Source organism: Oryx dammah, unplaced genomic scaffold (assembly GCF_014754425.2).
Source record: "Oryx dammah isolate SB20612 unplaced genomic scaffold, SCBI_Odam_1.1 HiC_scaffold_7, whole genome shotgun sequence".
In the NCBI taxonomy this organism is placed as follows: Eukaryota; Metazoa; Chordata; class Mammalia; order Artiodactyla; family Bovidae; genus Oryx; species Oryx dammah.
The window spans coordinates 33,597,246-33,622,304 of NW_024070191.1; the positions used below are offsets into that span (position 1 = coordinate 33,597,246).

A 25,059-nucleotide genomic window follows, 5' to 3' on the forward strand; every position below is an offset into this window, starting at 1 on the left:
CGAAGATCATGGCATCTGGTCCCATCACTTCGTGGGAAATAGATGGGGAAACAGTAGAAACAGTGTCAGACTTTATTTTGGGGGGCTCCAAAATCACTGCAGATGGTGACTGCAGCCATGAAATTAAAAGACGCTTACTCCTTGGAAGAAAAGTTATGAGCAACCTAGATAGTATATTCAAAAGCAGAGACATTACTTTGCCGGCTAAGGTCCATCTAGTTGAGGCTATGGTTTTTCCTGTGGTCATGTATGGATGTGAGAGTTGGACTGTGAAGAGGGCTGAGCACCGAAGAATTGATGCTTTTGAACTGTGGTGTTGGAGAAGACTCTTGAGAGTCCCTTGGACTGAAAGGGGATCCAACCAGTCCACTCTGAAGGAGATCAACCCTGGGATTTCTTTGGTAGGACTGATGCTAAAGCTGAAACTCCAGTACTTTGGCCACCTCATGCGAAGAGTTGACTCATTGGAAAAGAGTTTGATGCTGGGAGGGATTGAGGGCAGGAGGAGAAGGGGACGACAGAGGATGAGATGGCTGGATGGCATCACGGACTCGATGGACGTGAGTCTGAGTGAACTCCGGGAGATGGTGATGGACAGGGAGGCCTGGCGTGCTGCGATTCATGGGATTGCAAAGAGTCAGACATGACTGAGCGACTGAACTAACTAACGACTGAACTAAGTGCCTAGGCTAACTTTGTTGGATTTATGAACAAATCGGATTTCCAAATGGAGTAGAATGCGTTGATATGTAGGGGACTTGCTGTAATCAGGCACATCTCATTTTCTCTTCAGTAATAAATTGAGAATAGTCACTCATGGAACATGATTTTCATTTTCCTCCTAGATATCAGTAGCAGGCACTCCCTGTAGAAAGAGTGTGGATCCAGAGTGTGATTTTACCGAGTATTGCAATGGGACTTCCAGTAATTGTGTTCCTGACACATATGCCATGAATGGTCAGTTGTGCAGGTTGGGGAAAGCATATTGTTACAATGGACGATGCCAAACTACTGACAACCAGTGTGCCGAGGTATTTGGAAAAGGTATAGCTCTTTTTTATATATTTCTCTTTTTCTTGTCTTTGATGAAGCAGAGAAAATTAATAATTTTATTAAGCCTCAATATCAGGGTACAAATCTTCTTAATATCCTGCATGATCCTTGGGGTGGATATTTAAAGCACTTTCATACCAGAGGACACAGTAAAGCACTTCTGCAACTGGTTGATTTGTGAACTGAACTAGCCACCTTTGACATGGAACACCATTTTTACTTAACATAATGATTGAGACAAATGATGTTGATTAAGAGTTGGGTATTTGGAAGACATCAAAAATGAATGAAGTGAGCATGTCATTTCAAGGAAAATAACTGGCTGAATCTGTTGCTAAGGATAAAACTCAAAACTTTTCAACTAAAACTTTGGGTTTTAGAAACATTACCTGCTTCTGTGACTTGACAGCTTCCCCACACACTTAAAGTTAAGTGTAAAAATTTAAGTTAAAAATTAACATTAGTATTGGGGCTTCTCTGGTGGCTCAGATGGTAAAGAATCTGCCTGCAATACAGGAGATCCAGGTTTGATCCCTGGATGAGGAAGATGCCCTGAAGTGGAACATGGCAACCCACTCCAGTATTCTTGCCTGGATAATCCCATGGACAGAGGAGCCTGGTGGGCTACAGTAAATGATATGACAAAGAGTCAGGGACAACTGAGTGATGAACACACACAATATTAGTATTAATATGATCGTTACCTCAAACTCTGTATAAGTAGATTGCTTGTCTCCATTTTGTTTCCTTTTTCTTCGGGGGAACATATTCCTTCTTTGCCTCATTTTGCCTGATTCTCTATTTACATTTCTATGTATTAGATGGGTTGGGGGCTTTCCAAGTGGCACTAGTGGTAAAGAATCCACCTGCCAATGCATGAGACATAAGAGATGCAAGTTCAATCCCTGGGTGAGAGGGCATGGCAAGCAACTCCAGTATTCTTGCCTGGTGAATCTTATGGACACAGGAGCCTGGCAGGCTACAGTCCATATTTGCAAAGATTTGGAAACAACTTAGCACGCAGCACACTTTAGGTGGGTTTATTTCATTTTATAGCACACTTTCTATGGAACCCAGCAGCACACTGCTCTCCATTCTCCAGAACTGTGTGCTCAAATGTTACCCTTGATGTGGACTGCAGGGCCTGCAGGGTCCTGGGTCTGGTCTGGGCCCACTGATGGGAGGTGCTGGGTCCCAGGGCACCTGGGCAGGGGCTGGAGGGTCCTGTCTTATATATTTATCTTAAATTTGGATCCCTCTCTAAGATATAATAGATATCACACAACTCTAGAATTGGAAGAACTGAATCACAAGGTCAGTAAAGATTAAATATGAAGGAAGGAAAATTAGTTTTTGTAGGAGAATTTCAAACTTTGAGGATAATATTATGCATTCCTTTTCTTATGGTTTGGTTTTTGGTTTGGATCTTAACTTTCTCATCAAAAAGATCCATATTTACAGCTCAAATTAGAAGCTATATTTATGTATATAGAGATTGGAATAGCAAGTTAGTAGATTCCATAATTTTACTGAACTTCTCACTTTACCATTCATAACCTAATTTTAGTGGCCTGAAACTTAAAAAGTTCAGAATGAACTTCATTCTGAAAGTATAGAATTATATTTCCTCACTGAAGAACTGATAGGATAACAGTAGTCTCAGGCAACTGATTAAAATTTGTTTTTATATTTCAATTTTTAAACAATTTTTGAGAATAATTCACATGACTAATACATATATCCCTCCTTTTCAGACAGTGATTATTCATACCTCAATATGATTTTATATTTTTAAAGAAGTAAATTAAGTTTAGAATAAATCAAAATTACTCAGTGACATTCAAATAAAATCATTTGCTAATTGAGTAAAGGTAGCAGAACACCAAATTTCAGTTATTTGCCCAGCTGTAACACAAGGTTTATAGTTTGTACCAAATTACACAGTACTGGTTTTACGTTGTCTTCCTAATTATTATTTTTTTTAATTTCCTGTAAGTATTTTTTATCTTCCTAATTATTTGAAACTCATCTTTAGTAACAAGTTTCAGGTTAGGTGACAACCAAAATTCCAGAGCTACAGAGCTTTCATCTCTCATGAATCACAGATCAGTGCTATTTTCTCTATGTTATGTTTTCAAGATGTTGCTTTTTACTTAGTTCTTTGTTGTTATTTTACAATGCTCATTTGCATTTGAAAATATTATTTGTGTTTGCCACAGTAACTTTTGACCAACATTTAATGCATCACTTTTAAATTAAATAATTTACTTATTACTTATTTAGTCTCTGTAAGATCCAATAAGTTGAATCTAGGAAACGATCCTTTTAGGTTTTTAAATTTTTTTCTATAGAGAACCAACAGTTCAATTTTATTCAAAGCGAAGAGAAAGGAAGTTTTTGATCATACTAGAAGAAACTGAGCCATAAGTTTGTAATCTCTACTGAAACTACACATGCAATGAGGACAAAATTCTGCCAATACAATTGATTTGCTGCTGCATTTGTTGTCTGTGTCTCTAATATTACAATTATAAACAAAACAGGGCAACTAGTATTTGGAATAATTGCTGCACTGCTGCAGCATCAGGCAGACAATTTCTCTTTGCATTCCTGGGTTTTCCCTTCTTCAGTAAAATCGCTTTTGATTTTGGATGTCTTTCAAATCTCTTCATATTGACAAACAGCCTTGCGGGTAACATCAAGCAAATCTTTGATTTCTAAGTAGTTTGCTGCCAATGTAAGGTCAAATCATGTTCCTTGGTCAACTTTCAGGAAGTTGTTCAGCTCTTCAAAGATATCATCTGTTCATTTTTCTTTGTTCTCATTGTCCTCAGGATGATGAGGATGGTCTTTGTGATGGGTGAGCCACTGAATGACCATTTTTTGTTTGTTTGTTTTTTAAATACTGCTGCGTTAACATTTGACAAAGGAACAGGATTATCATCTCTTTCAACATCTATTCCCAAATCTGCCTTTAGTGACAGTTGGATAGCTTTCACGCTCTTTTATTAGTGACCATAACATAGTTTTCTTTCAACATGTACTTGATGAACAGTGACTTCCAATACGAATGATAGTCCTAGATTGTTTTGCAATTTCAGCATCAACTTTGATTATCCATCAGACCTCTGCAACCCCTACCCCAAAAGCTTGGCTCCATCTCCACAAAGTAGAGATGGGGGACTGGCTGCCATACTCTTTGGACTGGAAGAGTCCTTCCCACACTCTTTTTAATGAAATGAACCTTTAACACCAAACCGAGTTACTTAACATTTGACATCTTCTTGAGTTCTAATGAAAATAAGGATGCTTAGTAAAGACGTAACCACTCGTGAATTTCCTCTTGGAATATACGTTCTAATATCTCCACAAAACTTATTCAAATAGGTCAAAATCTATCTTTTGATGTAGTTTATTAATTTCTTCACCCAAAAATATTCATTTAATTCAGACTTAAATTGAAAAAAAAAAAAAAAGGAAAAACGATTTAGACCATTCAGATATGACCTAAATCAAATTCCTTATGATTGTACAGTGGAAGTGAGAAATAGATTCAAGGGATTAGATCTGATAGACAGAGTACCTGAAGAACTATGGACAGAGGTTTGTGACATTGTATAGGAGGCAGGGATCAAGACCATCCCCAAGGAAAAGAAATGAAAAAAGGCAAAATGGTTGTCTGAGGAAGCCTTACAAATAGCTGTGAATAGAAGAGAAGTGAAAAGCAAAGGAAAAAGGAAAGATAGTCCCATTTGAATGCAGAGTTCCAAAGAATAGCAAGGAGAGATAAGAAAGCCTTAGTCAGTGATTACTGCAAAGAAATAGAGGTAAACAATAGAATGAGAAAGATTAGAGATCTCTTTAAGAAAATTAGAGATACCAAGGGAATATTTCATGCAAATATGGACACAGTAAAGGACAGAAATAGTATGAAATAAAGAAAGCAGAAGATGTTAAGAAGAGGTGGCAAGAATTCACAGAAGAACTATACAAAAATATCTTCACAACCCAGATAATCACGATGATCACTCACCTAGACCAGACATCCTAGAATACGAAGTTATGTGAGCTTAGGAGGAATCACTATGAACAAAGCTGGTGGAGGTGATGGAATTCCAGCCAGCTGAGCTATTTCAAATCCTAAAAAATGATGCTGTGATAGTGTTGCACTCAATATGCCGGCAAATTTGGAAAACTCAGCAGTGGCCATAGGACTGGAAAATGTCAGTTTTCATTTCAATCCCTAAGAAAGGCAGTGCCAAAGAATGCTCAAACTACCACACAACTGCACTCATCTCACACACTAGTAAAGTGATGCTAAAAATTCTCCAAGCCAGGCTTCAGCAATATGTGAACTGTGAATTTCCAGATGTTCAAGCTGGTTTTAGAACAGGCAGAGGAGCCAGAGGTAAAATTGCCAACATCTGCTGGATCATCAAAAAAGCAAGAGAGTTCCAGAAAAACACCTACTTCTGCTTTATTGACTATGCCAAAGCCTTTGACTGTGCAGATCACATAAAATGTGGAAAATTCTGAAAGAGATGGGAATGCCAGACCACCTGACTGGCTTCTTGAGAAACTGGCTTCTTGAGAAACCTGTATGCAGGTCAGGAAGCAACACTTAAAACTGGACATGAAACAACAGACTGGTTCCAAATAGGGAAAGAAGTATGTCAAGGCTGTATATTGTCACTCTGCTTATTTAACTTATATGCAGAGTACATCATGAGAAACCCTGGACTGGGAGAAACACAAGCTGGAGTCAAGATTGCCGGGAGAAATATCAATAACCTCAGATATGCAGATGACACCACCCTTATGGCAGAAAGTGAAAAACTAAAGAGTCTCTTGATGAAAGTGAAAGAAGAGAGTGAAAAAGTTGGCTTAAAGCTCAACACTCAGAAAACTAAGATCATGGCATCTGGTCCCATCACTTCATGGCAAATAAATGGGGAAACAGTGGAAACAGTGACAGACTTTATTTTTTGAATCCAAAATCACTGCAGGTGGTGACTGCAGTCATGAATTAAAAGATGCTTGCTCCTTGGAAGAAAAGTTATGACCAACCTAGATAGCGTATTAAAAAAGCAGAGACATTACTTTGCCAACAAAGGTCTATCTAGTAAAAGTTATGGTTTTTCCAGTAGTCAGGTATGGATGTGAGAGTTGGACTATAAAGAAAGCTAAATGCAGAAGAATTGATGCTTTTGAACTGTTGTGTTGGAGAAGATTCTTGAGAGTCCCTTGGACTGCAAGGAGATCCAACCAGTCCATCCTAAAGGAAATCAGTCCTGAATGTGCATTGGAAGGACTGATGCTGAAACTGAAACTCCAATACTTTCACCACCTGATGTGAAGAACTGACTGATTGCCAAAACCAATACAGAATTGTAAAGTAAAAATTAAAAATAAATAAATTAATTTAAAAAAAAATGAAATGACCCTGATGCTAGGAATGATTGAAGGCAGGGGGACAAGGGGATGTCAGAGGGTGAGATGGTTGGATGGCATCACCAACTTAATGTTCATGTGTTTGAGTAAACTCCGGGAGTTGGTGATGGACAGGGAGGCCTGGCATGCTGCAGTCCATGGGATCACGAAGAGTCAGACACGACTGAGCCACTGAACTGAACTGAGGTGATTCATTCACTCGATTCTTATTTTGAGCAGGTGCCGGGTTCCTGCCCCGGTGGATCCAGGGTAATTCGAAGGGGAGATGGAGTAGGTGAGGAAAAACTTACTTGTTTAGAAATATAAAACAAGATTAAGAAGAAATAGTATAGTAGGAAAACTGGTGGAGAAAAGAGGCTGAATAACTTGGTTTACATGGAAAACCAATAAAGTTCCAGACAAGGAACTTGCACCATCTACGTTAGGCCACCAGAGTCCACTTGAATAGCGGAGGGTGCCCTGCCTTGGGCTCCCTCTCACGTAGGTCTTAGAAGCCAGGGCAAGTAAATAGACTTGGAAAGCCTCCATGCCCCAGATGGGAATTCAGCCTGAAAAGGAGAGGGAGGGAGAGGGAGAAAGAGAGAGAGAGAGATTCAACACGGGGGGAGCCAGATTTCCAAGAAACCAGTTTGAGAAGCTGGTCTGAGAAACTGGTCCATCCTTTATTGTTCAGGAAAGCTTTTATATTTTTGGTTGTACATAGAGATCAATGGATAATACAAAATTATGCAGTGTGAACAGCCCTGACTCTTATCAAGACCAGGCTTTCTCTCTGCATACCTAGCTGTTATACACAAGTCTTAGGTGATTTACATCATCTTCTGGCCAGAAGGCCAATTAGCACTTTACAGCCCTTTTCTGATAAGGGTAATAGTGTTGTTCTTCCCAAAGTCTGGTGCCACTCTCAGAAAGCACTAAATAAAGTTACATTCTTACATAGCAAGGACACAACAATTTATAACAAAGAAAGAGAAGTACAGTGATTTATAACAAAGAGAAAATTCATTAACTCAAAAGTCTTGTATTGCTAACATCAAAAACTACTATATTCCTATTTCTGCATCCTGTTTACATTGATTAATATCTTCCAGTTGCCTAAAAGATAAAGGATATGGAAGCCTGGCAGTAAACATTAACTCAACAAACTCTTCACCAAACTAATTCTTAACTCTAAGGGGCTCTATATCTTTAAGATGCTTTAAGCTGCATGCCTCTCGCAGTTGGGGGGCTGTAAACAATCACAAGTTGTAAAAGTCTGGGCAGACCGGTCGGGTAAATTAGAAAGCCATCAAAGGGGTTTAAACTGAGACATTCTTTTTATATGCAGGAGACTGTTAACTGGAGCTCGGAGTTAACACTTTCCAGAGAAAGGTGGTTGGGGAAAGCCCCCTGTAATGTCAGAAAAGTATAGTATAGCAGACAGTAAACAGACAGATTTTGGTTTCGGGGTAGATGCTCAGGCAGAGGACCCCTTGAGACCTGACTCGCCTTGCCCGTCAGGTCTCTCCGCATGACCTTGTCATAGGTGGGATCTCCCATGCTGACTCCCGGCAAGCAGGCATTTTTTTTCTTGTTGTTGTTGCCAAAAACTATGGGCAAAAAGCAGTTCTTGTAGTAGCCTACTATATGAGACATACAAATTAACAAAAATTTCTTACATTCTGCATTATTTCTTTAAGTAAACTTAAACTTTTAAAGCATCTGTAGAGTCAATACTAGTCATCATGTTTGTCCATTAAATATATATATAGTGAGAATGTATGTGCACAGGGCTGATAATATTCAAGTTGGACACATGTGCATGGTTACTGTACTCACAGAGCTTAGAGTCAAGAGACAAAGACAGTAAATACATACACACCAAAGAAACATAAAGCTCGTAACTGTACAAAGTGCAGTTAAAGGAAAGAAAATAGAATGTTGAAAGGAAAATGAGTTGTAGAGGACAAGAAAAATACTGCTGAGTGTCATCAGAGAACTCCCAGCTGTCAACTCACCCCGTTGATCTCCACAGCTAGCTAATTGTAGTGGGTCAAATCTTTGCTGGGCCTGCATATTAGTTTGATTTCTTCTCGGCTCTCTCCTGTTGCTTCCCTCTCACTTCCTGATGGTCTGGATGACCTGATCACTAATAGTTTGCACATTGTACCTTATCCAGAGGCTGACTTCTGGAGGCTTCAGCCACTAACTCTTGTTACTGACAGCGGTGTGAGAAAATACAAGATACATTTTCAGAATGACATCACTCACTAACAGGCAATCGATGAACACCTCATCACTGGGGGAAACTGACAATGTGCTCACAGAATGATCAGGGATAGGATGCTAGTGACAGGGTATACCTTGTATCAGCTGGTATGAGTGAACTGTATGGGGAAATAGTAATTACCAGGGCAACGGAACTGGATGTCTATTACAAAGCAACATTAGAATCTGGGAAAAGATAGCAAAAAGATATTGGAACCGAGTGTAAGCTTGCTCTGTTTGCCACACAACAGGCCAATAATCCAGAGACAAGGTGTTGAGGTAAGGAATGTGACTTTATTCAGAAAGCCAGCCAACCAAGAAGGTAGCAGACTAATGTTTCAGAATAACCATCTTATCAGGTTCTTTTATAGAACAGAGATGAGGGAGGTGAGGAAATAAAAAAGCAGAATGGGAGAGAGAGAGGTGGTGAGGAAATAAAGTAAAAAAGGCCACCAGTCTTCCAAAACATCTCCAGGAATGACAAGCTTGTGGAAGGAATGTCTAATCTCTTCTTTATCACAGCCATTCACAGGGGGGCAGGGTCATGTTAGTTGTCTATGAGCTGAACAAAGGCATTTTAGTTTAACAATCAGGCAGGGTTCTGTGAGGCAGACCATTATGTATACTCATAATAGCCAAAACAATGAAAATCAAGTCAAAGAAACAGTTCCAACATGGAGTCAGAATTGGCTCTTCCCTGCAATAGGATGATTTGAATTCAGACTGAGTGGAAGGGCCTCCTTATTAACTTATATAGTTAAAATCAGAGGATAGAGAAATTTGAAGACTTCACAAGTTGAAGGAACTCCAGAAAAGGTTAAATTGTCAATCAAATCTATTTTGCCAGGTTAAGGATCTGGTTGGGAAGAAAACGAGAATCTTGCATTGAGGATGGGAGGAGTTAAAGATATGTCCCCTAAACTTTTGAGCATCCAGATTTCTCTGAAACGTTTGAATCTGTAAAATATCAAACTGCCCCTGTCATACCAACACCTGCACCCAATCTGGCCTAGGGATGTTCCCCTTGCTTGAAAATAATACATATGTCTGTGTCAACTAAAGAAAAGATGCACAATGTGGGCATGCAAGTAGTTTTATCTGGAACAAGATTAGGACTGCAGCCTGGGAGACAGCCCCTCAGATAGCTCTGAGAAACTGCTCGCTCCAAAGATGTAGTGGAAGAAGGCCAATGCATATGATTATGGTGACGGTGGAGTACATGAAAACAAGTGCATACTTTACAAGAGGTTTTCTGCTAATCATGAGGAGCTGATGTCACCATGAAGGGATTTCATGCTTTTCTAGATAAGGATTGGGATCATGAAATCAGATCCTGAAAATATCTAACTATATAAAGACCTGTTCCATCAGTTTTCCTGGAGCACAGGCTGCCTAATTCTCCACCCTGAACTCCCTTCAGGGCAGGTCAAAGTCAACAGCTGCAGCTGCAGAGACTTCCATCTAGGCAGAGTTCAGTTCAGTTCAGTCACTCAGTCGTGTCCGACTCTTTGCGAACCCATGAATCACAGTACGCCAGGCCTCCCTGTCCAGCACCAACTCCCGGAGTTCACTCAGACTCAAGTCCATCGAGTCCATGATGCCATCCAGCCATCTCATCCTCTGTCGTCTCCTTCTTCTCCTGCCCCCAATCCCTCCCAGCATCAAACTCTTTTCCAATGAGTCAACTCTTCACATGAGATGTCCAAAGTACTGGAGTTTCAGCTTTAGCATCAGTCCTTCCAAAGAAATCCCAGGGCTGATCTCCTTCAGAATGGACTGGTTGGATCTCCTTGCAGTCCAAGGGACTCTCAAGAGTCTTCTCCAACACCACAGTTCAAAAGCATCAATTCTTCTGCGCTCAGCCCTCTTCACAGTCCAACTCTCACATCCATACATGACAACTGGAAAAACCATAGCCTTGACTAGACGGACCTTAGTCGGCAAAGTAATGTCTCTGCTTTTGAATATGCTATCTAGGTTGGTCATAGCTTTTCTTCCAAGGAGTAAGCCTCTTTTAATTTCATGGCTGAAATCACCATCTGCAGTGATTTTGGAGCCCCCCAAAATAAAGTCTGACACTGTTTCCACTGTTTCCCCATCTATTTCCCATGGAGTGATGGGACCGGATGCCATGATCTTCGTTTTCTGACTGTTGAGCTTTAAGCCAACTTTTTCATTCTCCTCTTTCACTGTCATCAAGAGGCTTTTTAGTTCCTCTTCAGTTTCTGCCATAAGGGTGGTGTCATCTGCATATCTGAGGTTCTTGATATTTCTCCCGGCAATCTTGATTCCAGCTTGTGTTTCTTCCAGTCCAGCATTTCTCATGATGTACTCTGCATATAAGTTAAATAAGCAGGATGACAATATACAGCCTTGATGTACTCCTTTCCCGATTTGGAACCAGTCTGTTGTTCCATGTCCAGTTCTAACTATTGCTTTCTGGCCTGCATACAGATTTCTCAAGAGGAAGGTCATGTGGTCTGGTATTCCCATCTCTCTCAGAATCTTCCACAGTTTCTTGTGATCCACACAGTCAAAGGCTTTGGCATAGTCAATAAAGCAGATGACAAATACTCTCAGCAAGCACCAAGTTGTTGACAACTGTCACACAAAATGTATCCCCTGAGTTTCTTCCCCTATATTTTGGCCACTAACTTAAAAGAGTTAAGACACAGAGCTCTCTTAAACTAAAGCCCAGATGTCCTGGAGCTTATACAGAAGTAACAGAGCTCTCATTGGAAAAGACCCTGATGCTGGGAAAGATGGAAGGCAAAAGGAGGAGAGGGCAGCAGAGGAAGAGATGGCTGGAAAGCATCACAGACTCAATGCATATGAATCTGACCAGACTCCAGGATCTCCAGAGGACAGGGAAGCCTTTGCTGCAGTCCATGGGGTCACAAAGAGTCAGACACTGCTTAGTGACTGAACGACAGCAAGGCTCTACACCAACAGAGCTGTAGGTCCTAGTTAGCAGTTACAGCTGAAACCAAAGGATATGCATGGAACCGGATTCTGAGAGTCCTTTTTCATAAGACTGGATCAGGGCCATAAGTCTTGGTAGGAGAGAGTTTATTGTTATGGAATCATTCTCCCAAGGTTGAGGAATCAACATTCTGCATGGGTACTAGAAGATAGTAAACATTTTTGCTTGGCTTGTTTCCAAAAACATTGAAAATAACATGATGGCCCATTCTAGGTGAGTTCAGTTCAGTTTAGTTCAGCTGCTCAGTCGTGTCTGACTCTTTGCAACCCCATGGACTGTAGCATGTCAGGCCTCCCTGTCCATCACCAACTCCCAGAGTTGATGCAAACTCACGTCCCTTGACTCAGTGATACCATCCAACCATCTCATCCTCTGTTCTCCCCTTCTCCTCTCACCTTCAATCTTTCCCAGCATCAGGGTCTTTTCAAATGAGTCAGCTCTTCATATCATGTGGTCAAAGTATTGGAGTTTCAGCTTCAGCATCAGTCCTTCCAATGAACATTCAGGACTTATTTCCTTTGGGATGAACTGGATGGATCTCCTTGCAGTCCAAGGGACTCTCAAGAGTCTTCTCCAACACCACAGTTCAAAAGCATCAATTCTTCTGCACTCAGCTTTCTTTATAGTCCAACTCTCACATCCATACATGACCACTGGAAAAACCATAGCTTTGACTAGATGGATCTTTGTTGGCAACGTAATTTCTCTGCTTCTTAATATGCTGTCTAGGGTGGTCATAACTTTTTTTCCAAGGAGTAACTGTCTTTTATTTCATGACTGCAGTCACCATCTGCAGTGATTTTGGATTCCAAAAAATAAAGTCTGCCACTGTGTCCACTGTTTCTCCATCTATTTGCTCTGAAGTGATGGAACTGGATGCCATGATCTTTGCTTTCTGAATGTTGAGCTTTAAGCCAACTGTTTCACTCTGCTCTTTCACTTTCATCAAGAGACTCTTAAGTTCTTCTTCACTTTCTGCCATAAGGGTAGTGTCATCTGCATATCTGAGGTTATTGATAATTCTCTCAGCAATCTTGATTCCAGCTTGTGCTTCCTCCAGCCCAGCATTTCTCATCATGTACTCTGCATATAAGTTAAATAAGCATGGTGACGATATGGTGGCCCATTCTAAGTGAATTTTAAATGAAAGAATTGCTGTACCACTTAGTGGAGTAAAGGAAGGAAAGGCTCAGGGAAGTGGATATTCTGTAATGTACATGCTACATACATAAGGCCAAATAATTAAGCCCAGCAGGAAGGACCATGGCCTTGGGATGTGCTGGTGAGAAGGGTATCAGAATCACCATAAATTTCAATAATGGCCTTCTCTGTAGGCCAAGACAATGACGGTAGGAGGGGATAATATAGAAGGAGGTTCATTGATGGTAATTGGCATGATAAGCTCTTGAAAAAATCAAGATCAGATAGCAGTGCCTGGAACAGCTGGATAAAATTATTATAATAAGCATCAGGGACAGAGTAGCAGATGTGGATACCTGATTTACCGTCAGACAGATGGCTAATATTACAGAATATAGTTTCTATTCTGTTGTGTTATATGAGCAGCCTACAAAGGTATAGTCTTTGTACCATCAAAGAAAATAAAGAATGGATGACTGAGAGACTAAAAAGGATTACCTTATTGAATATCATAATTCCTTATTCAAATTCTAAGCAACTTTCAGAAACCCAGTTTCACCATGGTCTCTCCATGAGAGTGGGCACTTAGAGGGGTCAGGAAATGATTAAGAACCCTTGCCAAGTTTCAGTTCATAATGGGTCCCCTAGATTCAAGGGTCCATTTGGTAGTTCTTTCTCCATCCTAGAGTGTATTCTTGGAGTTCACATCATGGTAGTTTGTGCAATGGCATCATTAAGTCCTTGGTCAGTTTGGGGAGGCCATAGAGAAAGTCCTTCCAGAAATTAGTGCTTTGCTTAAAGATGTAAAGGATGCATACTTGTTGGCTATACAATATCTGCATTGAATGACCAACTGGACCCTTGCAGAAACCAGAGGGTCCCTGGAAGATAACAGTATGTATTGCCAATATCAGCAAGTAGTAGATTAAGTAACTGTACCTGCTCTGCCAGTGTGGTGACTATACTAGAGCAGATCAACATGACCTTAGATATGTGGTAGGAGTGCAGCCATTGATTTGGCAAATATATATATTCTTTTCTATTCCTACCTGAAAAGAAAAAGAGAAGCAGCTTGTATTCACATGGAATGGATGATGGTATTAATTTAGGGTTAAAATATAGCTGCATTCAGCCACATGTAGTTGAAGAGATTTGGACATCCCAGAAAATGTCATGTTGATCCACACTGTCACTGATTTTTGTACTAACCTGGCTAGATAAGCAAAATGTAGCTAGAATGGGCTTCCCTCCTGCCTCAGTGGTAGAGAACCTGCCTGCCAGTGCAGGAGATGCAGGTTCAGTCACTGGGTTGGGAAGAGCCCTTGCAGAAGGAAAGCCACTCCTGTATTCTTGCCTGGGAAATCTCATGGACAGACAAGCCTGGTTGGCTGGTATATAGTATATAGTCCATGGGGTCGCAAAAGAGTCAGCAGGACTAAGTAAAATACATGTGCTACAAAAGGGCAGGAGATACACTGAAGGAATATTTAGGAACCTGTCATATCAGCAAAGTTTTAGGAGTCCAGTGATCAGGGGCATGACCTGACACCCTCTGCAAAGTAAAAGACAAACCCTAGGTATCTTGCATTTCATATGAAAAGAAACAAGTACGGTACCCAAAGGCGGTCTTCTTTGGGTTCCAGAGGCAGTAGATGGGGAAGTGCTGCTTGATTCCATTTACCAGGTGACATGAAATGTTGCTAATATTGAGGGAGGTTAAAAAAAAAAAAAAACCAGAATAAGCCCCTGCAGCATATCTAAGCTGCAATGCAAACAGCCCTGCATTTTGAATCATAAAACACAAAAGACCCATTACTAGAGGTGTGGGTTATGAGAAAAATAAATGCCATGTGGTGTTTCTACCAAGCTTCTTAGGAAAATAGCAGGGTAGTTCCCTGGGGTTCCTGAAGCAAAGCTGTGCTGAACAACCTTCTGAACCACTGGGGAAGCCCATTCTAGCTGCATTTTGGAAAATTGCACTAACTTGACAAACAACTCTGGACACACTATTGGCCCCTGTAGAGATAAACAATCTGGCTTTCAGATATCCAGTGATCATATGCTGAGAACTACTCATCATAAACTCAGTTATGTCAAATCCCTTAAGTCAGATGGTTCGATAGATAGAAGTCATACATTCATCCAGATTCAAGCTCAATAAAAAGAGAGGCAGAAGAAAAATTCATGAACAGGAAATCTAGAACAGTTTGTCTTTCTACCCTCTTATACCTTTGCTTCTCCTTGACTCTTACCAATGGATACATGGGATTTCATTATGACTGGTGGATACAGAAGGAATAAGCCTAGGCTAGGTTTATAGGTGTGTTGGCTCAGTAACTGGTTATAAGTTGAAAAAAGATAGTAGCCATGCTGCAGTCTCACTTGGGAGGATGCCTTAAAAGATTTTGATCATGTGATCATTCATTTCCTATGAAGAAGAAATGTTCAGATATTGGATTATAGATGTATTTATGGACAGTGACAAAGGGCCAAGGTGGTTGGTGGTGAACCTGGATGCAGAGAGATTAGATTATAGACAAGAATTCTGGGATAGACACATGGGCATGAACAAGAATGTGAAGATCTTTGTATTAATCAATCAGGTTAATAGTCATTAAAAAACAAACAAACAAACAGACAAAAACCTACTCATCATGGTTTAGGCACAGAACAACCAACTGGACATAATGACTTTCTAGTTTATATCAGTTAGCACCTGTCATCATCCACCCAAGTACCTGTAGGATGAACTTTATTTTCTTTTATTCCTGTTTCTGAAATAACAGATTATTTTTTCTGAGTTTGTCTTATCTCTTTCTTGACTATTTGCACCATTTGGTTAAATTCAGTCAAGAGTAATTAAGACACATTCTGTTTCCTGACCACCTTGCACAGGGAAGTAAGCTCACTAAAGACATTATTTACCTTTAAATTATTGAGAAGATAGTTTCTCAAGAAGTTTCAAAATTGCATACAGGGCATTACTCTCTTTCTTGCTATCTACTGGCAGGCTTCAATTGCAATGCCACATTTTAGGTGCATTTCACAGTTCCACCTCTAGGTACCAGTCTTTCTGTTTATTGAAATGGAAATGAACCTCAAATCTCTGAGATTTACGTATCTAATACAATTACTCTGCTATATTCTGCTCTGCCTTCACTATGACACCCAAACTGATTAAAGAGCATCTACTTAAAACCTTGCTTATCTTGCATTAAGCAAGATAAGAATATGGCACCCCATCTACTAATTCTGAAGGTTTTACCCCAACTGATGTTTCAAATCTCTTATTTCATTAAGTAGAGCAAGTTACAAGGTCAAGCCTGATGTACATTGGCCTAGGAAAGAGGCATTCCCAAAGGGAGGGGTCAGGAAATTGTTTTTAACTATAAGATACTTTGCTATGATATAGATAATCATTTTCTATTTTCTATCAGATAAGACAATCATTTCTTTCTACTTGCATTGACAGAGTGTGTGCTAAGTCTCTTCAGTGATATCCAACTCTGTTCGACCCCATGGACTGTAGCCCTCCAGACTTCTCTGCCCATGGGATTCTCCAGGCAAGAATACTGGTGTGGGTTTCCATGTCCTCCTCCAGGCAGTCTTCCCGACCCAGTCATCAAACCTGCTGTCTCTTATCTCTCTTGTTTTGGCAGGAAGTTTCTTTACCATTAGAGCTACCTGGGAAGCACATTGATAAGATACACATAGGGAAAAAAAAAAAAAAAAAGGCATGACCAAGACCACAATATTTTTGTTTATGCCATGAGTTTCATTAGCTTTTTATTGAGAAATATTTTATTTGCATTAAGAATAATAATTTAATGGACATGTTTTTCATTTTAAGGTGCTCAAGGTGCTCCATTTGCCTGTTTTGAAGAAGTTAATTCTTTGCATAATAGTTTTGGAAACTGTGGTTTTAAAAATTCCCAACCGTTACCTTGTGAGCAAAAGTATGTATATAGAAAATGACTGTTTCATTGAGTTATAAAATGTCTCTATTGTCAAGTGACACTAAATAGTAATGGACAATAAATTGTGTATCTGGAGAATATTTTCAAATAACATTATGTATATTTTCCTTTTATGCAATTTAACTCTCTTTTTTACTTATCTTTTTTCCCTGTTAATAAGGAGACTAAGAGAAGTTTGGTTTTTATTACTGAAGGTAGAAAGTGGGCTCAGTGCAGAGGGAACAGATGGAATCACTCATCTCCTAAACTGAGAGACACCTTCCCTGCCATCTCTTATCTTCCAAAATTTGGAAGAGAACACTTCCAAAGTCATTTTTTAATGCTAGCATTTCCCTAATAGCAAAGACAGACAAGGGCATTACCAGAAGTGAAATAAGAGGCCAATATCCTTGATGAACATAGATGAAAAAATTGACAAAAAAGCAAATTTAACAAAACTTTAAAAGGAACAGAAACCATGATCCAGTGGGTAATATTCCAGAGATGTAAGGATGGTTTCGTATCCAGAAATCAATCGATGTGATACACCATATTAATAAATAAAGGGGTAAGAATCTTATGATCATCTCAGCAGGTATAGAAAAAGCATTTGACAAAATTCAACATCCTTTCATTATAATAACTCTCTTCATATTAGTGTAGAAGGACTGTACCTCAACATAATGAAAGCAATAAATGAAAACCCACAATTAACACTACACTTAAAAATAATAGCTGGTAGTATTACCCCTGAGATCAAGATCATGGCAATAATGCCTTCTCTTGTCACTTCTGTTTGCTATAATACTGCTGTAATAATAAAAATGAACTCATACAAACAGTGAGTAGAAAAGTAATTGCCAGTGGAAAACAAAAATTGGTAAAATGATACATGCTTTCAGTTGTAAGATGAATAAGATCTGAAGATCTAATGTATAACATGGTGAAAACACTATATAATTATTATATAATTAGGCAATAGAATTATATAATTATTATATAAATGAAATTTGCTGAGAGTAGAGCTTAAATGTATTCAAAATAGGATTTTTGTACAAAAAAATAGGATAAATACATGAAATGTTGAATGTATTAATTCACCTAACAGGGTGAATCATTTCACAATGTAAAATGAAAGTGAAAGTCACTCAGTCGTGTCCTACTCTTTGCAACCCCATGGACAGTCCATGGAATTCTCCAGACTAGAATATTGGAGTGGGTAGCCTTTCCCTTATCCAGGGGATCTTCCCAACCCGGGGATTGAATCCAGGTCTCCCGTATTGCAGGTGGATTCTTTACCAGCTGAGCTACACGGGAAGCCCAGGAATACTGGAGTGGGTAGCCTATCCCTTCTCCAGTGGATCTTCCCAACCCAGGAATTGAACTGTGGTCTCCTGCGTTCATGGGGTTGCAAAGAGTTGGACACAACTGAGCGACTTCACTTTCACTTTCACTCCTGCATTGCAGGCAAATTCTTTACCAACTGAGCTATCAGGGAAGACCCTCAAAATGTATACATGTATCACATCATTAATTTGTATGCTTTACATACTTTATAATCTTGTCAACTATACCTCAATAAAGCTAGAAAGTGATAGCAGCAGATAAGTTCTGGAAATCTACTATACAACTTAATTCCTATAGCTTTTAAAAATATGTTATTGTATACTTAAACTTTTCCCCAAAGTTAAACCTTTTATTAACTGTTCTCACCACATCCATAAAATAATGATTATAATACAAAGGGCAAGAGGAAACTTTGGGAAGTGATGGATATGTCTATTTCTTTGATGATGCTAATAATTTCATGGGCATGTCCTTATCTCCAAATTCAAGTTTTACACACAGGTACAGTTTTTTGGTGGTGACTATAAAGAGTCAGACATGACTGAGTGACTGAACTGAACTGAACTGATACCTTAAGATGCCTTAAAGAATAGTAACAGAGCCAGATTCAAGAACTAAGAGAGGACAAAAAGACAATGTTGATTAAAAAAAAAAAAGAACAGAAAGTGGGAAGAACATGTTAAAAAAACTGAGATAAAGTCAAATGCTTCAGAGGGAAGTAGGACTTTCTTTAACTCCTAGGAAAAAATCAGAAAAAAATTTTGTAAAACCGTTAGGTAAGTACCACACTCAGCATGGCTAAAAAGCAACTTGGTTCCTTTATGAAAACTACAAATGGCTGAAGAAGGTGTTTAGTTCAATGGGACTAAGACAGTATCCTGCACCATCTGCCTCCACATGAGTCTGCTGTGGATTAATTATGATGTGTAGAGAATGCAGAAATTCCCATGTGCTCCAACACCAGAAAATTAACAGGTTAAAAGAGGAAGTCTGGAATCATGAAGTGAATGCTGATGAAGGGAGATCTCATGAAGAGAGCCTGATAATCTTTAAAAGATGGAATATAATCAGCCACACCATATTAGAAAGCAATTGAGAGCAGACTGAGTTACACCACAGCGGATGCCCACAGAGGCAGGAGGGGGTGGTAAGTCAGCCTCAATCTCTCTCTGATGACCAGAGGTATGTGTGCACCATACATACGTATCTTGGTCTAAGATACAGAAGAAGGAAAAGCAAAGGTGGAAGGAACTGTGAAAGTTAGCAAGCATGACTTACATGGACTTCATCTGAGATGATGATAGTATATGAATTTTCCCAAAATAAAATCACTAGATGAGATTGGAATTCAATAGCTCAATTCATCTGCTTTCAGCAGATTCCAGGAATTCAAGCAGATTGCCAGTTCCAAGAATTCAATCGTAAATGCAAATTTTGAGAGAATGTACTTTGGAAGAGGAGTTTGTATTTCAATAGCCAGACTAGAAAAAGATCTATCATGTAAAGTTGGTTTAAGATATTTTGAGATACATTCTATACAAAGAGAATATAAGTATTTCAATCTGAGAAAAGAAGTATTTCAATCTGAGAAACAAGAAAAATGAGACTGGAAGGAGAGAAACTTGGAAAAAGATTTGAAAATGGAATCCCACTCTCATTTCAATCTTCACGTCTTGATGCGTTCTTGCTCAGTCGTGTCTGACTCTTTTGCAACCCCATGGACTGTAGCTCACCAGGCTCCTCTGTCCATGAAATTTTACATACGAGAATACTGGAGTGGGTTGACATTCCTACTCCAGGGGATATTCCTAACCCAAGAACTGAACCCACATCTTAGCAGGCAGATTCTTTACCACTGTGTCACCTGAGAAGCCCTCATTTCTTGATACCATTAAACTAATCTCTGTTATTTTAAAAGGACCTCCCATGGAGAATTCCCCAGGAGTTCAATAGTTAGAACTCCATGCTTACACTGCTGAGAGTATAGACTTAATCCCTGGTCAAGGGACCTAAGATCCTGCAAACCACAAGGCCAAATAAATAAATCAATTAAAAAAAAAAAAAAACAAAAAACCACCTCCCCATGGTCTTTTAGAACAAAGGGAAGAAATTTTCAAATGAAAGACTTTTGAAGAGATAACAGTGACAGGCTCAACAAACACATATCAATAACTAAGAATTGTTTTTTCAATTGAGGATGAGAGTTGGTAGATTTGAGTGATTCCAAGAGCAAGAAGTGACATCAATTATTTTCCAGGGCATAAACTAGGATTATTGGAAGTCTCTTAGAGAAGCCAGTATTCTACCCATTGATAAGTAAATAAACTATTTATGGGATAAACTCTGGTAGGGCTTATGCCAAATATGGAGTCTAAAAGTTTCTGGATTCTCAGGAAAGGAATACAGAATGACTGGAAATAGCAACATATTCAAAGAATCTTGGGATCAAAAGGAATAGTCTGTATATTAGATTGATTTACTGACTAAAGATCATGGTCATTACAGTGAGCATAATTAGAAGGGTCTCAAAATATGCACAAAGTATAAATAAATGCAGTCAGCCACTCTCAACAAACCAGCAGACTGGTCAAGCTTTATCAAAGTGGGAGCAGGTGAGGAATTTTCTGAGTGTGATTGGTGTAATGGGCTAGATAACAAAACTGAGTACTTAAATGGGCAACAAAGGCATGTCTGAACATCTCAGTTCATTGTGTAGAATTCAGTTCTGCTGCTGCTGTGCCAATTAATTGTATCACATTCAGATGTGCACCCTAATGTACAGTGACATTTGGCATTTTTATGACTTTTTTTACTATTGGTTAAACAACATTTATGTTAGCATTGATGTGATACAATACTTATTTAAAACTTAAGTTTCATTAAAGGACAGAATGATAAGACATAGTTTTGTTTACCCTTTCCAGGGATGTTCTTTGTGGAAAGTTAGCTTGTGTTTGGCCACAAAATAGTAATTATAGAAGTGATGTTCGATCTGCAGTTTATTCATATTCTCAAGGACTTCTGTGCATAACTACTGCGTCATCAGTGAGATCAGGTGGAGGAGATTATACCTATGTGGCTGATGGCACCGTGTGTGGTGCACAGATGGTAACAAGCATGTTCACTTGTATTTACCTGTGTTAAATTATGTAATTATCAGATACTATATTCCACGATAACTATCCCAATCATACAGAAAGGATTTGAACCTGGCATTGCCATTTATTTCCCACGTGATATTGAAAAGATTATTAAACCAAGTCTCGGTAATCAAATCACACTGATTTTTTGGATTAACCTGTCATCAGTCCTCGTGGGAGAAGATGTGTTTTTAAGCACAGGAGTCCACTGACACTTGATTCTTTTTAGATCTTTGAATTCTGATGGCTTTAAATCATAAAACTCTAATTTTGTGTTTTTAATTTTTCCTACTTCAGAAAAATCATAATTGAGCATTCGTATTTTATCTGTATTGTCAAAATATAAGTGTGAGAAATTTAGAGGACCCAAAGCAGAAGTCTGCACTGGGAGAGCACAGCTATAGCAATGTACAAGCTCATGTTGACATGTACATGTAGTACTATTTATGTAACTAAAAAATAAAGGGAGAAGAAAAATGATTCAGAAGCTCAGAGAGTCAGTCTGAAATATAAGTGCACACATTCCAGAAAATATAAGGCAGCAGTTGTAAATCAGTGTTTTATGTAAATGGCATTTAGTCCTTATGTATTAAAAATAAAACAAAAGCTTAAAACGGTTAATCAAACAGCCAGTGTTTCTGTCTGCGTTGAGCAGTCCCATCCCCTTGGGGACTTGCCTCTTACGGTCAGCATCTTTAACATGGCTCCAATGCTCCCACTTCCTGATATTCATGCCCCACGTAATCCTCTTCGTCTGTGTGTGCACTGGATATACTGACTGGCTTCTAAGAAAGAGAAGATGGTGAAAGTTATGGAATGTCATTTACAAGATTAGTTTTATTTTTTTTGTTTGTTTTGTTTTTTGTTTTTTTTTTGTTGTTGTTGTTTTATTTTTTTTAATTTATTTATTTATTTTTAATTTTTACTTTACAATTCTGTATTGGTTTTGGCATAGATTGACATGAATCCACCACAGGTGTACATGCGTTCCCAAACATGAACCCCCCTCCCACCCCCCTCCCCACAACATCTCTCTGGGTCATCCCCGCGCGTCAGCCCCAAGCGTGTCATATCCTGCATCAGACATAGACTGGCATTTCGATTCTTACATGATAGTATACATGTTTCAATGTCATTCTCTCAAATCATCACACCCTCTCCCTCTCCCTCTGAGTCCAAAAGTCCGCTATACACATCTGTGTCTTTTTTGCTGTCCTGCATACAGGGTCATCATTGCCATCTTCCTAAATTCCATATATATGTGTTAGTATACTGTATTGGTGTTTTTCTTTCTGGCTCACTTCACTCTGTATAATCGGCTCCAGTTTCATCCATCTCATCAGAACTGATTCAAATGTATTCTTTTTAATGGCTGAGTAATACTCCATTGTGTATATGTACCACAGCTTTCTTATCCATTCATCTACTGATGGACATCTAGGTTGTTTCCATGTCCTGGCTATTATAAACAGTGCTGCGATGAACATTGGGGTACATGTGTCTCTTTCAATTCTGGTTTCCTCTGTGTGTATGCCCAACAGTGGGATTGCTGGGTCATAAGGCATTTCTATTTGCAGTTTTTTAAGGAATCTCCACACTGTTCTCCATAGTGGCTGTACTAGTTTGCATTCCCACCAACAGTGTAGGAGGGTTCCCTTCTCTCCACATCCTCTCCAGCATTTATTCCTCGCAGATTTTTGGATCGCAGACATTCTGACTGGTGTGAAGTGGTACCTCATTGTGGTTTTGATTTGCATTTCTCTAATAATGAGTGATGTTGAGCATCTTTTCATGTGTTTGTTAGCCATCCGTATGTCTTCTTTGGAGAAATGTCTATTTAGTTCTTTGGCCCATTTTTTGATTGGGTCGTTTATTTTTCTGGAATTGAGCTGCAGGAGTTGCTTGTATATTTTTGAGATTAGTTGTTTGTCAGTTGCTTCATTTGCTATTATTTTCTCCCATTCGGAAGGCTGTCTTTTCAGTTTGCTTATGTTTTCCTTTGTTGTGCAGAAGCTTTTAATTTTAATTAGATCCCATTTGTTTATTTTTGCTTTTATTTCCAGAATTCTGGGAGGTGGATCGTAGAGGATCCTGCTGTGGTTTATGTCAGAGAGTGTTTTGCCTATGTTCTCCTCTAACAGTTTTATAGTTTCTGGTCTTACATTTAGATCTTTAATCCATTTTGAGTTTATCTTTGTGTGCGGTGTTAGAAAGTGATCTAGCTTCATTCTTTTACAAGTGGTTGACCAGTTTTCCCAGCACCACTTGTTAAAGAGATTGTCTTTACTCCATTGTATATTCTTGCCTCCTTTGCCAAAGATAAGGTGTCCATATGTATGTGGATTTATCTCTGGGCTTTCTATTTTGTTCCATTGATCTATATGTCTGTCTTTGTGCCAATACCATACTGTCTTGATGACTGTGGCTTTGTAGTAGAGCCTGAAGTCAGGCAAATTGATTCCTCCAGTTCCATCCTTCTTTCTCAAGATTGCTTTGGCTATTCGTGGTTTTTTTGTATTTCCATACAAATCTTGAAATTATTTGTTCTAGTTCTGTGAAAAATATCGCCGGTATCTTGATAGGGATTGCATTGAATTTGTAAATTGCTTTGGGTAATATACTCATTTTCACTATATTGATTCTTCCGATCCATGAGCATGGTATATTTCTCCATCTATTAGTGTCCTCTTTGATTTCTTTCATCAGTGTTTTAAAGTTTTCTGTATATAGGTCTTTAGTTTCTTTAGGTAGGTATATTCCTAAGTATTTTATTCTTTTTGTTGCAATGGTGAATGGAATTGTTTCCTTAATTTCTTCTTCTACTTTCTCATTATTAGTGTATACGAATGCAAGGGATTTCTGTGTGTTGATTTTATATCCTGCAACTTTACTATATTCATTGATTAGCTCTAGTAATTTTCTGGTAGAGTCTTTAGTGTTTTCTATGTAGAGGATCATGTCATCTGCAAACAGTGAGAGTTTTACTTCTTCTTTTCCAATTTGGATTCCTTTTATTTCTTTTTCTGCTCTGATTGCTGTGGCTAAAACTTCCAGAACTATGTTGAATAGTAGTGGTGAAAGTGGGCACCCTTGTCTTGTTCCTGACTTAAGGGGAAATGCTTTCAATTTTTCACCATTGAGGATAATGTTTGCTGTGGGTTTGTCATACATAGCTTTTATTATATTGAGGTATGTTCCTTCTATTCCTGCTTTCTGGAGAGTTTTTATCATAAATGGATGTTGAATTTTGTCAAAGGCCTTCTCTGCATCTATTGAGATAATCATATGGTTTTTATTTTTCAATTTGTTAATGTGGTGAATTACATTGATTGATTTGCAGATGTTGAAGAATCCTTGCATCCCTGGGATAAAGCCCACTTGGTCATGGTGTACGATCTTTTTAATGTGTTGTTGGATTCTGATTGCTAGAATTTTGTTGAGGATTTTTGCATCTATGTTCATCAGTGATATTGGCCTGTAGTTTTCCTTTTTTGTAGTATCTTTGTCAGGTTTTGGTATTAGGGTGATGGTGGCCTCATAGAATGAGTTTGGAAGTTTCCCTTCCTCTGCAATTTTCTGGAAGAGTTTGAGTAGGATAGGTGTTAACTCTTCTCGAAATTTTTGGTAGAATTCAGCTGTGAAGCCGTCTGGACCTGGGCTTTTGTTTGCTGGAAGATTTCTGATTACAGTTTCAATTTCCGTGCTTGTGATGGGTCTGTTAAGATTGTCTATTTCTTCCTGG

At 38.9% G+C, this 25,059-nt stretch overlaps 1 protein-coding gene across 1 annotated transcript in view; it reads left to right on the plus strand.

Moving 5' to 3' along the window:
- LOC120865697 (disintegrin and metalloproteinase domain-containing protein 18-like) overlaps window positions 1-25,059 on the plus strand; it is a 111,611-nt gene that overhangs the window by 50,351 nt on the left and 36,201 nt on the right. Inside the window, exons 13-15 of the mRNA XM_040243015.1 lie at window positions 846-1,044; window positions 16,725-16,830; window positions 21,102-21,285. Of these exons, the coding sequence (XP_040098949.1) occupies window positions 846-1,044; window positions 16,725-16,830; window positions 21,102-21,285 (489 nt within the window). The remainder of the gene's footprint in view (window positions 1-845; window positions 1,045-16,724; window positions 16,831-21,101; window positions 21,286-25,059) is intronic.